General features: G+C 36.6%; 1 protein-coding gene across 5 annotated transcripts in view; it reads right to left on the bottom strand.

Annotated features, from left to right (window-relative positions):
• Pds5b (PDS5 cohesin associated factor B) overlaps positions 1–15,587 on the bottom strand; it is a 152,368-nt gene that overhangs the window by 60,144 nt on the left and 76,637 nt on the right. For all 5 annotated transcript variants that reach the window (XM_050161882.1, XM_050161886.1, XM_050161884.1 and 2 more), the window contains exons 10-16: positions 14,779–14,873; positions 12,494–12,639; positions 11,510–11,661; positions 11,037–11,150; positions 6,248–6,329; positions 4,366–4,414; positions 1,145–1,284 (exon numbers count right to left, since the gene is read on the bottom strand). In XM_050161882.1, coding sequence (XP_050017839.1) covers positions 1,145–1,284; positions 4,366–4,414; positions 6,248–6,329; positions 11,037–11,150; positions 11,510–11,661; positions 12,494–12,639; positions 14,779–14,873 — 778 coding nt within the window. The remainder of the gene's footprint in view (positions 1–1,144; positions 1,285–4,365; positions 4,415–6,247; positions 6,330–11,036; positions 11,151–11,509; positions 11,662–12,493; positions 12,640–14,778; positions 14,874–15,587) is intronic.

Raw genomic sequence — 15,587 nt, 5'->3', positions numbered from 1 at the left:
TCAGAGAATTAGAGGTAACCTCTGTTGCTTCAAGGTTATCGTGTTTCTACCTCAAACAAAGGTCCCACCTAGATTCAGGACAGAGAGTTCTGCTCTCTCAAGGTTATTATCAACAGTTGTAGCCAATAGCCAGACCTTGTATTTCAGGAATAGAGAAGTAGCTATGTTTCTACCTCAAACAAAAGTCTAAGGATTCAACTAAGTTACAGTTGTCTTATGGAGATAACACTGGATTTCACCCAGGGAGTGGTGTGCCTACAGAAGGTTTTGGTCTGAGGGTGTGAGTGTGACTTGTTCTAGCAACAGAATGTTTAACTATGAATGTAGTCTGCAACCTTCAACTGGTCTATTCATTTCCTTGTATCATGTTAATGCAGTTTTTTATCTTAATAGTATCTTATTGGGTCAGGATATGTTAAGTAACTAAAAATTAAATGTGAGCGATTTCAGTATTCACTGGAACTCCCTCCCAGTACTATTCCGTTTTTCCATTCTATTATTTTCCCATCTTCATATTCTTCCCTTATATTCTAAATCCCAATGCCCCCTACCCTGGCAAGAGATGTTTTTGTCGAGGCTGGTCCCTGACAGGTATGACACTAAAGCCTCTGCATTCAAGCCTAATTGGGACATCAAGACCTCACTGCAAAAGAAAGAACTGGAAAAGCTCCAGAATGTTAGTATTCAGTAAGCTACAATGCACATGAATAGCATGCTATGAACTATGAAATACACAATAAAAAATTAATGAGTGGGACGTGGTGACACACACACCTTTAATACCAGTACTCAGGAGGCAGAAGCAGGTGTGAGTTCGAGGCCAGCCTGAGCTACAAAACAACGTCCAGGACAGTCAGGGCTAATACACAGAGAAACCCTGTGGGGGGGGGGGGCACACCAGACACCCAAACTTAACAAAAATGAAACATATAAAATTCATATATGACAAGATTTCATTTTGAAAGGACATATACGAAAATGCTAATGGCAACTCTCCCTGCAGAAGGACTATAATTTATCTGAATTTTTATTTAACATTTTCTAAATTGAAATAAACATAAATTCCTTTTATAAAGATAAAGCAGATATACTGAGAGAATCCTGTGTGTGTCTCCACACAGGTGCTCCCCATGCTCCCCCTTACCACACAGCCTTCAGCCTGCTTGCAGGAGCATGTGGGGCTAACAAGGTTTTCCAGCTGTTTCCGTATTTTCTCATCATCCTCCAACACTTGTGTGAATTTCTTCATGAAATCCTGCGCCTTACCAGGATCTGGCAAATTTCCTTAAAATAAAAATAAAGTTTCATAATGTCTCAAACTAATTTTTGAAAGAAAAGTACATTCTATTTTGTAATTCTAATTAATAGTCCTTATCTACAAACTGCCCTTAGTTTAAATTGTGAAGCATCATCTATACTCAAAATTTGGGAGAGAAATCTGCTTTGGAGAAAATATGAAAAAGTATCCAAGTGAAGATCTGCTTGCAGGGGGAGCACAAGCTCTTTCTAAGGAGCCCGTTATAGTATTTGAAGACACTAAGTGTCAACCTAAGTAGAACCATCATCTGTTCCTTAAGACACTGCTTACACTATCCTGCAGGAGTCCATAAGAGGGGACAGTTAATTACATTCTGTGTCTCCTTGTGGACCGTTTATCCATACAGACATGCAGCATGTGATACCGACGGACACTGGGCAAACTATCCCGGTGTGACTGCTAGGTTATGTCCTACTGGCAAGAAAGGGTCACTATAGAAACCACCACAGCACTCTTCTGCCATGTGCCTCACAGCTCCTACAGCTAAGGAAATGCTGACCTTAACCAGCATTAGAAAAAAAATTGCTTGGAAAAAAAACTAGATTAGGCTAACTAGTATAAGAAACTATAAATATATTAAATGTAACAACAGTAAACTTATCCTTCAAATTAACATACAATTCTGAAAATCCTTAAGTCTTGGAAAAAAATGACTAATCACTGCCTGTGGTAAGAATACCAAACTGTACTAGTCATAATAAACATTTGATATATAACCTTTTCATGCCTCTATATACAAGAAAAAAATAGAATAAAGGGAAATCTGGCTTGGTGGCACAAACTTTTAATCCCAACACTTGTAGAGGCAGAGGCAGGTAAATTTCTGAGTTCAAGGCCAGTCTGCTCTACAGTGTGACTTCAGGCCAGTAAAGGCTATATGGTAAGATCCTGTCTCAAAAATAAATAAACATGATGACTTATAAACTAGGTCAATTTTATTATATGTATATGTATTTCTGATATTGATTAAGGTATTGTGATTGTGTAGTTCACTAAAAATGTAATGTATATAAGTTGTTAATAGATAATCATCTATAATAGTCAAGTTTGTAGTCATGTTAGTTAGATTTTCTAGATGTGCATGGATATATTTCAGATAGGCATTCTTCATACCTTTCAAAGGCTAGAGAATACGGCATTTTAAATGTTTTAATAACTTAGGACTTTTCATGACAATGAGACACTCTGCTCCTGGCAGCACCAATCTACTTCAAGAAGATGGGCATCGAAAAGGATCCTTATGGAGTTTGATAGCCATTCAGGCAAGAAACTGTTCTTGCCTGGACTATTGCATAAACTAGACACAGAAAACCCACAGAGAGAGGACTACTGAACTTGCCTAAAGGTGAGATGATCTTTCAGGGTTCCTGATCCATGAAAGAGTCTGCAAGACATTCTTCAGGACAAGCAGATAGTAACTGAACTGCCTTTGAAATTTCCTGCTTCATGGAAATGTCTGCTGGAAACTATGGGCCTATAGGCCGAAGATGGATGCCCCAAGGGTACAGAGAAACTTTGGGTGACTGTCCAGGCAGTGAGATGTCTCTGTCATTTCTAGAGTTTGGAAGTTGCTTATTTCTTGTTTGCTTAGGTAATATTGTATCTTTCTGGAGTCTTTGATAGAGTTGAAGAATAGTTAGTTATAGTTATAGTTTTCCTTAGTTATGATGAAGATAAAATAGATGTAAATATTGTAATTTTTACTTGTTAACTGTTTTGTTATATGTAATTTTACTATGTTAAAGTTAAAGCCTTTCCTTTTTGTTTAAACAGAAAAAGGGGAAATGATGGAAGGTCATTGGTTAATTATAATAAAGAAACTGCCTTGGCCCTCATAGGTTAAAACATAGGTGAGAGGAGTAAACAGAACAGAATGCTGGGAAGAAGAGGAAGTGAGCTCAGACTCGACAGCTCTGCTCTCTGGAGCAGAGACGCCATGCCTTTCCCCCTCCCCCCAGGGCAGACACGATAGCTCTGCTCTCTGAGGCAGACAGCCAGGTCAGACATGCTGAATCTTTCCTGATAAGCGCACCTCATGGTGCTACATAGATTATTAGAAATGGGTTAAGAGGTTGAAACTAATGGGCCAGGCAGTGTTTAAAAGAATACAGTTTGTGTGTTGTTATTTCGGGGCATAAGCTAGCAGGCGGCCGGGGTGCTGGGGACATAGCCCCGCCGCTCCTATTACTACACAATGGCGCCCAATGTTGGCCTTGAACTCACAGAGATTCGTCTGCCTCTGCCTCTCGAGTAGAGGAATTAAAGGTGTGTGCCACCTTTGCCCAGCAAATGCATAAGAATCCTTTATTTTTCCCCTCTCACTCTATTAACATCTTCTGGATACTAGCATTCCTGGAAACAGAATCTAGAAAAGACTTTCGTTTTTTGATAGATACTAAAAAATTAGAAAGACAACAGAGAATGAGGTTCTCCAGAGGTCAGCACCCACAGCCAACTGCAGAGGACAAGCCTGGAAGCTGCTGAGCTACAAAAAAAAAAGGGCTGGCTGAGGCTGCTCTACTCAATGAGACCTAGTTTTGAATGCTTTCTTCAAAATGGGGGACTGAAGTGAGCAACAAGACAAAGTCACTGTTTTCTTTAGTGTCTTGGTGTTAGTTCTAATGCAGCTGCAGTATTTAGCTCCGCCCACGACCTCTTCATTACTGCCTAGTACAACCACTCTACCAGGTATTCCCGATTATCTTACACAATGACCACTGAGGTGAGGGGAAAAGCAACTAATGCCAGAGACTGACAACAGAGGAGGAAACAAGGTACAGACTCAATGTTAACAATTTCGTGTAATAAGTCTCAAAAATAAATGTATATATTATTTCTCAAGCTTTCTCACGTAAGACACTAAAGAAAATTTTAAAATCTGGATAGCACACAAAACAAATGAAAATCGAAAAGAAAAAGGAGAACTAAATTGTCTGGTATATAACAAACAAAAACACAAATAATTTCTTAGATTACCACAATCTAACAAAATTACATAAAACCTTCAATTAACTTTTAAACTTTAAAAAAGATTTAAAACAACTTACTTGTAATAACCATCACTTTAGAAAATATGGCCTTCACACTGGCATCTGTCTGTAAATCACATACAAAAACGTACAATTAAAATTCCCTAAGAAGAATCCACAGGCACCTTCAACAACTCTCCAGACCCTCCATGGTTGTATCTTTCTTTAGCTATTTTTAAATCCTAGATAAATGGGTGGAGTGAAAAATACAAAAGCCATGTGATGATACTAAGTTTCAATCAATGGGTAGGAAAGAGCAGCTCCATAGTGAGAGTCTCAAAAGCAAGTATGTTTGTTTGCAAATGAGTCACTTAACACCTGATGTAAGCTCCTAACATACTGCCTGGATCCTCATGAGACTTCAATGGTTTCTAAAATCCAGACTAATGCTATCCATGTGAATAAAGAACACTCCATACTTCAGTAAAGCTTCTGCACATTTACCCACCAGGTAAATGAATAAAAAGTTAGATAACAAAGAGAAGAACATCCAGAGGCTTCTGGCTAACAGAAGTATGCTGTCTTCCAGCACTGTAACACTGAAACCCATGCCTACTGACAGTAGAAGCCACTAAAGTAAAGTTTAAGTTGTCTATTATTGAATAGATCCCAACAGGTTCAATATACTCAATGACCATAGAAAAAAAGGTTAAATTACATTCAATAAAAAATAAAAAGTGCCAGGCATAGTAGTGCATGCCTTTAATCCCATGACTCAGGAGGCCAAAGGCAGATATCTGTGTGTTCCAAGCCAGCCCAATCTACATGTCAAGTTTCAAGCCAACAAAGGCTTTGTAGTAAGACCCTGTCTTAAAAAAACAAAATGGGGGCTGGAGAGATGGCTCAGTGGTTAAGAGCACTGCCTGCTCTTCCAAAGGTCCTGAGTTCAATTCCCAGCAACCACATGGTGGCTCACAACCATCTGTAGTAAGATCTGGTGCCCCCTTCTGGCCTGAAGAACAATGTATATCTAATGAATAAATAAATCTTTAAAAAAAAAAAAAACGGGCCTACTGAACTCTGTGAGTTCAAGGTCAGCCTGGCTTACTGAGTGAGCAAGTTCTAGAATAGCCAAAGAGGATAGATACAGAGAAATCCTGTCTCATAAAAACAAACAAACAAAAAAAAAACTTCACATCACAGAAGTTTTTAAAAAAAACAAGTGAGACTCACAATAATCACTAAAAAAAAAAATAACCTCTGCTAAACAGATTGTTAAGCAGGCAGCTAAGAAAATTTTCTCTCCATGGATGAAACAACACTTAACTACTCATTTCTGCCCTACACATATGAGATGCGTGTGATGGAAGGAGGTCAAAGAAAACAACTTTGAACTAATAATAAAAACTCACTAATTTGTGTTCCCTGAATGTAATTTAAAATGACTAGATACACTTTCTAAATTAGTATGTTTCACAAGTAACATTTTCAAAAAGGGAGGGGCTTAGACTCATTCTAAATGCCCCTAAATAAAATATGTATTTACTGGGTGAATATCACAATTTCAGGGACTGGAAAGATACGTCAGTTAGCAAACTAAAACCTGCATTTGATTCATAGAACCCACATAACAAGCTAGGCATAGTGGCACAGGCTGTTACGCCCAGTGGGAGGTGAATACAAGTAGATATAGGGCTCAATGGCCAGCAAGCTACCGGGCAATTTCCAGATCAGAGACCCTGCCTCAAATCAAAACATGGCTCACAAAAAACAAAATATACACATTACTGAGGAAAAACACTTGAGACTGTTCTCAAGCCTATACACACACACAGAATACCACATACTTATTATGTGGTATTACCAGACTATTCATTCTAAGTAAACATATAAAGATATTAAGCTTAATTATGGTAATTATACAAACTTTCTAAAATTATTTCTTTAAAATTTAACTTACTTTAGGTTGTTTAATTAAATCAAGCAAATCTTTTACTTGGTGTCGGAGTAAATTTTGACATTTCCACATTTCATTTAATGCTCTGAAAAACACAAAAACATACGAAACAGGATAAAAGTCCTTTCAGGATAATCAAACAATTAATTCTAATAAAAGAGGGGGAGGTAAAAGCAAGACAGGAGAAATGATGTAAAATTCACAGATTAAATAACTGGCAACCCAGGGGGCAAAGACACAAATGGGATAGTAGCAGCAAGGCCATTAGGCAGGGATTCGTGATGCTCATTTGACTTTGTATAAAGATAGATTAAATGGAGTTTAATGTCCTACTGAAAGCTTTAAAGAAGTAGACTGAGAAGAATAAAGAAATATAAACCTAATAAATAAATGAAGACCTGACCAAGTTCTGTCTTGTAATAAATAGGTGATAGTAATCTAAGGGAAGCTGAAGGATAAGACCCATGAGAAAAAGGGTACATGTGTCTGTGAATTATTTATCCCATTATATGTAAACTTCAAGTTGAAATTATCTACTGTTATGAATATGTCTTCCTGATAACTACATTGTTAAGAGCTTTAGCACCAAATATTTCTAATGAAATTTTATTAAAAAGTATTTTACATCAGTTTACTTTGTCTGTATCTATGTACAGGAATATGTATGTATGTTCATGTGTGCTAGCTGCCCGTGTGTGTGTAGGTCAGAAGACAACCTCAAGGGTCATTCTTTGGGCACCTTCCTTCTTTAGTTTGAGACAGGGTCTCTGATTGTCCTAGATGTCTCCCAAGTGATTTAGGCTAGCATGTCTCATCCAACCATTGCTATGCACCAGGCCTATTCCATGAGTTCTGGGAACCTAAACTCAGGCCTTCATAAACTGCAAAGGAATTGAGTACAACTGAAAAGACTTCACTGACTTCACCGCTTATAGTCAATCATCTATACTTCCGATACCATACATATGTATGTGAAGCACTGACAACGGTGACAAAAAGCAGAAGCATATAAACAAGCTTTCCCTTGGACAGCAATGACACATTAATATCGCCAGTGTCCTCTTTATTAATGTTGTGGAAATGCCTCTCAGGGTTTTTTTGTTTTGTTTTTTAAAGAACACATCCTACTTTAAACTTGGGAACTTGCTAACAGTAAAGAGTACTGGAACATTTTCACTTCTGGACAACTTAAATTTTAAGTAATGACGTTTTACTATTTTTGAATGTCAAAGTTCCACCATGTTTCACTGCATTACTAATCAATGTAAATTTATAAGCTAACTGAAAGCAAAATGATCACTTACCAGAGAACTATGAAAATCTAAAACAAAGCATGAGTTGCATAAATAAAGACTTTCAAAAAAAGTCTGAGAAATTACTTCTGAATTCCAAACTCTATTTGCTAGAAAAATCACGATTTCCAACTTTGAAAAGACCACACTGAAACTTTAGAGTTAAAACAGATGAAATTATGTAATCTAGGATATTACTACTTAAATATGAAATCGTAAGAAATTCTAAAACCACTATAATCATAGCTGAAATTAAAAAATAGCCCCCACTAAGAATTTATATTACAATGTATTTAAGAAAATACAAATTTTTTTAAAATATCTATTTATTTATTATGCATACAATATTCTGTCTGTGTGTATGTCTGCAGGCCAGAAGAGGGCACCAGACCTCGTTACAGATGGTTGTGAGCCACCATGTGGTTGCCGGGAATTGAACTCAGGACATTTAGAAGATCAGGCAATGCTCTTAACCACTGAGCCATCTCTCCAGCCCGAAAATACGAATTTTAATTGAAGTATTAAATAACAAAATAATCTGCCCATACTTATTGTCCTGATAAGAAGAATCTCAAATAAGTAGAAAGGGGATAACAGAAGGCAATGGGGTGACAATCCCAGCACTCAGAAGGATGTGGCAGGCAGATCTCTGTGAGTTCCAGGCCACCCTGAGCCTCTGTCTCAAAACAAGACAAAATGAGTGAAAAACATCCCTGAAGATTATACATATGATAATCCTATCTGCATAATGTACAAAAATAAGTGATTAAAGGAAATACATACATACATATATACGAGTACTTTAAAGCTGTTTTTAATAGAGAAAAAAAAGGCTGCAGTACATCTCTTTAAGGAAGACAGGATAAAGAGTTGGAGGATACACTCATAATCATCTTAACTATCACCAGGCTTCATCACTCGCATATATGTGGTCTTTGTTATTATCAAACTTAAGAAAATATAGAAGTTTTGGGAAGCAACACAGATGAATATAAATTGTTCTAAAAATTATGGTAATATAGATGATCAGCTAGTTTCACAAAGTCGACAATAAAAGCCACTTTTAAATAATACCTACCTTAAATACTTCAACAGTTAAATATCATTCATAAACCGTTTTTCTAAAATTAAAACCCTTATGCAATAGTCCAAATAGGTTTTTTCTCCTACTTTTTAGTGGTATTACTTCACAGCACATCTCTTAAAAATGATTGCTTCACTTTCTAATTCAATAAAGTACACTGAAATTTCTGTAAAAAGTAGTTTCTGTTTAGTGTGTGGCTGCTATTTATAAACTCTTCTTACTTACAGTTATTTTCTTCTTTTCATTTCTATTTCTGGCATTAACACCTCACCAATTATCTTTCCTCCCTTGAATTTAAAAGCTATACACATATTCGGAAGTTTTTTTGTAGGGATGATTATCAACTTTTTTCTATCTACACCTGACAAATGTATCAACCAGCTGACATTTCTGTCCTAGTGTTTATATGATTTGGAAAAAAAAAAAAAAAAACCTTAGAGGGCTGGAGAGATGGCTTAGAGGTTAAGAGCATTGACTGTTCTTCCAGAGGACCTGAGTTCAATTCCCAGCAACCACAAGGTGGCTCACAACCATCTGTAATGTGATCTGGTGCCCTCTTCTGGCCTGCAGACATACATGGAGGCAGAATGTTGTATGCATAATAAATAAATAAATCTTTTTTTTAAAAAAAGACATTAATGTTTATTTCTTGCCTATCTTTTATGTGTTATCTAGCCATATTAACTTCCCTCCCATATAAAGGCATGGCATTGACCAATCCCAACAGTGGGCAGTATAGAACGGTCCTGAAGACCTCTGTGCTATGCAGGGAAGGATTCTTGGACACTTGTAAGAATGAACATGACTGCAATGAGTGTGCTAAATAAGTCCCAGTCCACATGCTCCCCACTTCTTCCTTCTAAAGTCAAACTTTCATAATCTTCAGTAATTTAGATTCATAGAAATAACTGAAGTTTTTGTTGCTTCTTGAACATGATTCCTTCTATACCTGCCTTTCTCATAAAATAAACATACACAGTCTTAAGTTTCTCACATTGGATCTCTGAGTGCTACTTCTAGATTCTTACTTAAAGGGATCTTTATTAATTTACTGTGACATAGTATTTGGTAAAGGCCAGATTTACTGAGATGTCTAACACCTGTTCTAAGATGACACATGTCAATCATACTTCACCATTCTAACAGGCCATCAAGTGCATACTAAGAAAAAGAATGAGCAACTAAACTAAAAGAAAACAACAATTTGAGAGTGCATTCCACTTTGAGAAAAATTTCCAACATAGTAAAATTAAATAAAACAGTAGTATATATGTTGTCTCTTGTAGTTAAAGAGTTAAGTGCTGTTGAGCCGGGCAGTGGTGGTGCACGACTTTAATTCCAGCACTCGGGAGGCAGAGGCAGGCAGATCTCTGTGAGTTCGAGGCCAGCCTGGTCTACAAGAGCTAGTTCCCAGGACAGGCACCAAAGCTGCAGAGAAACCCTGTCTTGAAAAACCAAAAAGAGTTAAGTGCTGCAACCAAGTAGCACTGACTTCAAATCCTGGCTATCTTACTACTATCTTACTACTTAAAGCTCTGTATGGCTGCACTTGTCTTGAATAAAACATAAACTTCTGCTGCTACTTTCCAGTTGCAACGTGAAAGCAGAGACAAGGTACACATTCCAGAGCTCCAAACATACCACACATCCACAAACTACAACTCCATCTAAAGTAACAGTAGCGCATGTAACTATGGAAATGAAGACAAAAGTCCACTTCAAATTTCAAGTATCCTAAAAACTTCCAATTTCAGAGCGCTTACTCCTCAATAGCTCTAATTGTGTTAACTGGAATATCATGAATATGAATTTCTAAACCTACAGGAAATCTCTAGGCCTTAATAGGATTCAATTAGATTAGCAGTGTCTCTACTATACAAAAAATGCCAATTCTCTTTCCAGACATCCAAAGGTACTCTCTGAATGAAACATGGGGATAAAAATGTATTTGTGAGACTTGTCCTAATGCTAACCTGCAATACTATGTTGAGGACAAACAGCACAGAAATTTGTACTCTACTGCACTACAGAATAATTTAAATTAGTACCGTGTTAAGAGTAGGAAGATAGTATTTTCATAATGTGGACCTTTTTAACACCTGAGGGGGTGGGGGAATAGGTATATCACCTTTCTTGAAATGCCATCAACATGAAAATCTAGAGAGAAAGAAAAATCAAATCCTTAATGACTTCATGCCAAATAGCTCTAGCCAGCTTTAACTGTTTTTGTTTCTGTTGGTGATAGAACTTTCTAAAAAGAAAAAGAAATAGCCCAGTAATTTAGTGTTTTGAACCTTTAAACAATGCTTATACTATTATAAAGTTTACATTAAATATTTAAGGTTTACCCCCCCACCCTCATGCCTAATTCATTTACTACAAAAAAAGAGAGAGCAACATGACACTGGAGACATACTTCACAGCATTCAAGTCCAGTGTAGCATACAAGTAATACAAGCACTTCATCCGTTCTGTAGTTTCCAAATTATGAGGAACCATGTACTGAGCAAAGATCCGTTCAACAAGTAACCTATAAAAGAAAAGACTCTTTAAGGATACTAAGTTTTATTATAAGAACTGTAAAAAAAAAAAATCACAAATTAAGTAAGTCTCTTCTTTCGAGAGTAGAGAAGAAATGTATTTCAAAGGAAGAACTTAGCACTCTATGTCTGCAACAGTCCTACATCTTGAAAAACATCTGTGTATCAAGGACTAAATGCCCATATCTGTACAAGAAATTCAGAAAGCTACACCAGGCCTCTCTATGCATTCCATTTGCCCCAAACTAAAAACAAGAGGGTATTTAAAGTCACAAAGAAAGAACGTATATAACATAAAAAAACTCACCAAATAACTGAAAAGCACATCTGTGTATGGGCCCTGACTTACCGATCGTCGATGCTGTTCTGATAATATATGTGTAGTAGCTTGTCCTTGACCCAGGATATCTGTTTTGCAGCATCTTTGCCAGCTACTGACTGTAAAGCATATTTCTTATAAATCTGGGCAAGTCCCATCATGGCTTCTTTGCGTACTCTCCACTTAAAATAAACACATATAAAAGGTCTCTTTATAAGGTAAAAATGCTCCCATTACCAGTGGGTACAGTGGCACACACCTTTAATTCCAGTCCTTGAAAGACAGAGGCAGGCAGATCTCTTTGGAAGTCAAGGCTAGCCTGGTCTATACAGTGAGTTCCAGGATAGCTAGATCTACAGTGAGATCCTGTCTCCAAAAACATAAAACAAAACAAAAACGAAACAAAGCAAAAAAAAAAAAAAAAAAAAAAAAAAAAAAAAAANAAAAAAAAAAAAAAAAAAAAAAAAAAAAAAAAAAGCCTCTATTACATAAATTCATTAGAATAGTGTGCTGGTTAATCTTCAACATCAACCCCACTAGATTTAGACTTGCAAAGGAAACAAACTGGGCACATTTGTGAAGAGCGTTTCCAGGCAAGCTTAACTGAGAAAGAATAACTCACTCTCAATGTAGATAGAAACATCCCACGGACTAGGGTCCCTGATGGAAGAAAAAAGAAAGCTAGCTGAACGTCAGTATTCAACTCTTCATTTTACAGACCCTACTTTATACTGGACCTCAGAGAGCTTCAACTTATAATTTATTTAGGAAAGAAAAGGTATTTTCAAATGTAATACCATTAAACTTCAAGTATTAAAAATAAAACTACGCTGAGCATGTTACTATACATCTTTAATCCCAGCACTCAATGAGGCAAATCTCTGTGGGTTCAAGGCCAGATTAGTCTATACACAGAGTTCCAGGATATCCAGGACTACATAAAGAGATTGTTTCAAAAATAAAATAACAAACACAAAACAAAACCGTCTGGGATTCGCCTACTCTCCTACTTACCCGTTTGTCCAATGTTCGCTCTCTCACAAAATTAAGTAAGTGATCATTGACAAGAAGAATATCCTTTTTAGCAGCTGTTACTATAGACACAATGACATCATGTCTAATAGCTTCCTCAGGGTCGTGTGATCTCACTTTAAGATACTCTGAAAGGTAAGAGTTTCTGATTAAAATGAAACTTTTAATAATTATCATATTGCTTTAGAAGATTGGAAAGGCCTTTGAAAATCAACACAGCAAAAGTAAACCCTAAGTAGAATGTTCAATATTTCAAGACAATTAAGAGCAAGGGAAGGAGGGCAGAAGCAAAGCTGGGCATTCCTTTACAAAACCAAATGCCTGTACAGCTGAAAAGTGAAATTCTGCTCCAGTTTTCCAGGCAGGAAAGTTGATAAGCCTGTCTCTAACTCATTTAGTTGATCATATACATGAAAAGGTGTATCACTCTTAAGCATGTCATCATCATTTTCCATATAAATGAATAAAACATTCTATTCAGCTGGTGTTGTTGGGAAATAATGAAGTGTTATCATTTCTATGCTGTAATTAGTGAAACCCTGAATACAGTTACTGAAGGAAGAAAGCTAAGAGTCTGGCTCACAAGACCTTGTTTCCATGTGATCCAACTGAAGTACAAGTATCTAAATTAAGAATCTGAACAATAACTCATCACAGTAAGCAAATCTTAGCAGTTACAGACCTGTGCTTACACTTAGCACTTTTTCAAATGGCTTTCTGTTTAGTCTACAAACACACACTATTAATCATAAGCACATGGCTATGAAGTACCAAGATTTCTGAGGAAAGGATCTAATGCACAGAAACAAACAAAAGCAAATAAAGGATGAAAAAAATAAGTTATGGCTAATTTTTTTAAAAGAGGAAAAACCCCTGCCTACCAAAGCAAGCATTAACAGATTCAGAAAATACTGCATTCGTAACACAAGAAAAGGAGGTTACAAGTCCTCTTCCCAAAAGAATATCCAGAGAGAAAAAGAGGAGAATAGGAAAGCAGAATTGAGAGAAAAATATAGATAGAACACAAAATACACACGTGGGTGCACAAACACACACACACACACACACGCACGCACACACACACGCACACACAAGGCAGGGGGCAAAAGAGGAAAGGAAGCTAGATAGCCCCAGGAACAACACAGTACAAATGTAAAGAGGAAGATAGGAGGTTCCAAGTAGGTTGCTTCCATAAAAAAAGGATGATACTGGCTTAAAAACAAAACAAATAAAAAAAATGGGCTGTTACAGATGTGATAATAATTCCATATACTTGGAAGCATTACTATAAGCTACTGTTTTAAATATTACAGATGGATATAATTTATGGCATTCTTTACAAGAGAAACTCAGAAGTAATAATAGAAGGTTTAAGGAGCATTGATAATGTACAGCTTGGGACTTACATAAATAACTGTTCAATGCCAAAGAGTAGAGTGAGAAAACAGAGTAAGAAAAAATTATGGGACACAAGAGAAAGAAATAGGCAATGTAAAAAATAAAAAATAAAACTAAAAACCACTTAGTAAAGACAGAGGTTTATCTCCATCAAAGTCATACATTATTTCAATGGACTGCATTTCACAGGACAACACTAAATCAGCTACATAAAGATACAAATAACCACATGACTATAAAAATCACAAAACCAATGCAGACCAACTCTAGAGATAACTGCTCTGTGGAGCCAGTAAGGAGAACTTAGTGCAAGGAAGATTCTGGCAGCAATTATCTTTTCTTTGCTATTATACCTCATAAGTACAAGAAATGCTAACATTTTACAGAAGATATACATGGCTGTTATATTAACCTTCATTTTATGAACTATTTCATAAATAAAAAAATTAAACAGGTAAATGACATTCTCATTACTTCAAAAATTGGAAGTGAAATACTTAATGCTTAGACAGATTTCAAGTTATCGCCATTAATTACGGTAAACTAGCTTCTAGTTAAATTGTTTTCACTAAGTTCTTAAAATATCAGAGCATTAACATTTTCAAAAAAAATCAAAACGCATTCAAAGCCAAATATGTGAAATTGTGCACAGCTGCTCTTAAACAAATTAACTACTTTAATTCATGAAGTTACTTCCAAAAAAACTGCTTCTAGTGTGCACAAGCAACTACATGGTAAAAATTGTAGCTTCAGAAAGTAAGTTCCATGATGAAGAATGAAGAGAGAAGATAGCTACTAGAAGGACTAAAGGAAAGTGTTTCCTTATAAAGTATTTTCCCCACTGAAGAGCATCCAGAATGTGCTATTACCTGTTAAATCCTTTGCTAAATCAGGATGGTTCATGAGACAATGGCTAGCAAATTTCACACATTCCAGGCGTATTGGTACATGAATATCATTAAACCTGATAAAAGATTTAAAAAACAGAGTAAGTATTCTAAAACAATCAAAACAGACAAATTTATACTCAATTTGTGTTTATTTCTCTTACTAATGAATAAACATATATAATGAAAATACAAAATGGAGCCTGGGAAGATAATGGGGATTGGTAAAGTGCTTGAATCTTTATTCAATTTAATTCCCAGCATCTGCATAAAAAGATGGGTGGCGACACATGCTTCAGATGCCACAACTAAGCAAGTAGAAACAGAAGCACCTGTCGAGCCAGTCCAGGCCATTTCCCCAAGCTCAGGTACCACTGAGGCACTCCAGCTCGGGTGATGCTGAGACACTCCAGCTCGGGTGATGCTGAGGCACTCTAGCTCGGGTGATGCTGAGGCACTCTAGCTCAGGTGATGCTGAGGCACTCCAGCTCAGGTGATGCTGAGGTACTGCAGCGCAGGTGCTGCTGAGATATTCTAGCTCGAAATCAGAGTAGACGGCAGTCTCTGAAGGATGACCTCCGTCCGCACAAGCATATACCCACAAATATACTCGCATGCATGCAGATACACAGATACACTAAAGAAAGTGCCAAGTGTACCAAGACCATTTTAACAGTTTTGAGGCATACATAAACTAGGACAATCTCCAGTCAGGTCCTATTAGGACTGTAAAAATCTGATAAGCCTCTGTTTTCCATTCGGATAATAAAACAAATATTTTTCCATAAACA

This window comes from Alexandromys fortis, unplaced genomic scaffold (genome assembly GCF_014885135.2).
Source record: "Alexandromys fortis isolate MF-2015 unplaced genomic scaffold, M_Fortis_MF-2015_v1.1 scaffold_118, whole genome shotgun sequence".
Taxonomy (NCBI): Eukaryota; Metazoa; Chordata; class Mammalia; order Rodentia; family Cricetidae; genus Alexandromys; species Alexandromys fortis.
Note: the sequence above shows the minus strand (reverse complement) of the source record. Positions and strands in the feature narration are given on the sequence as shown.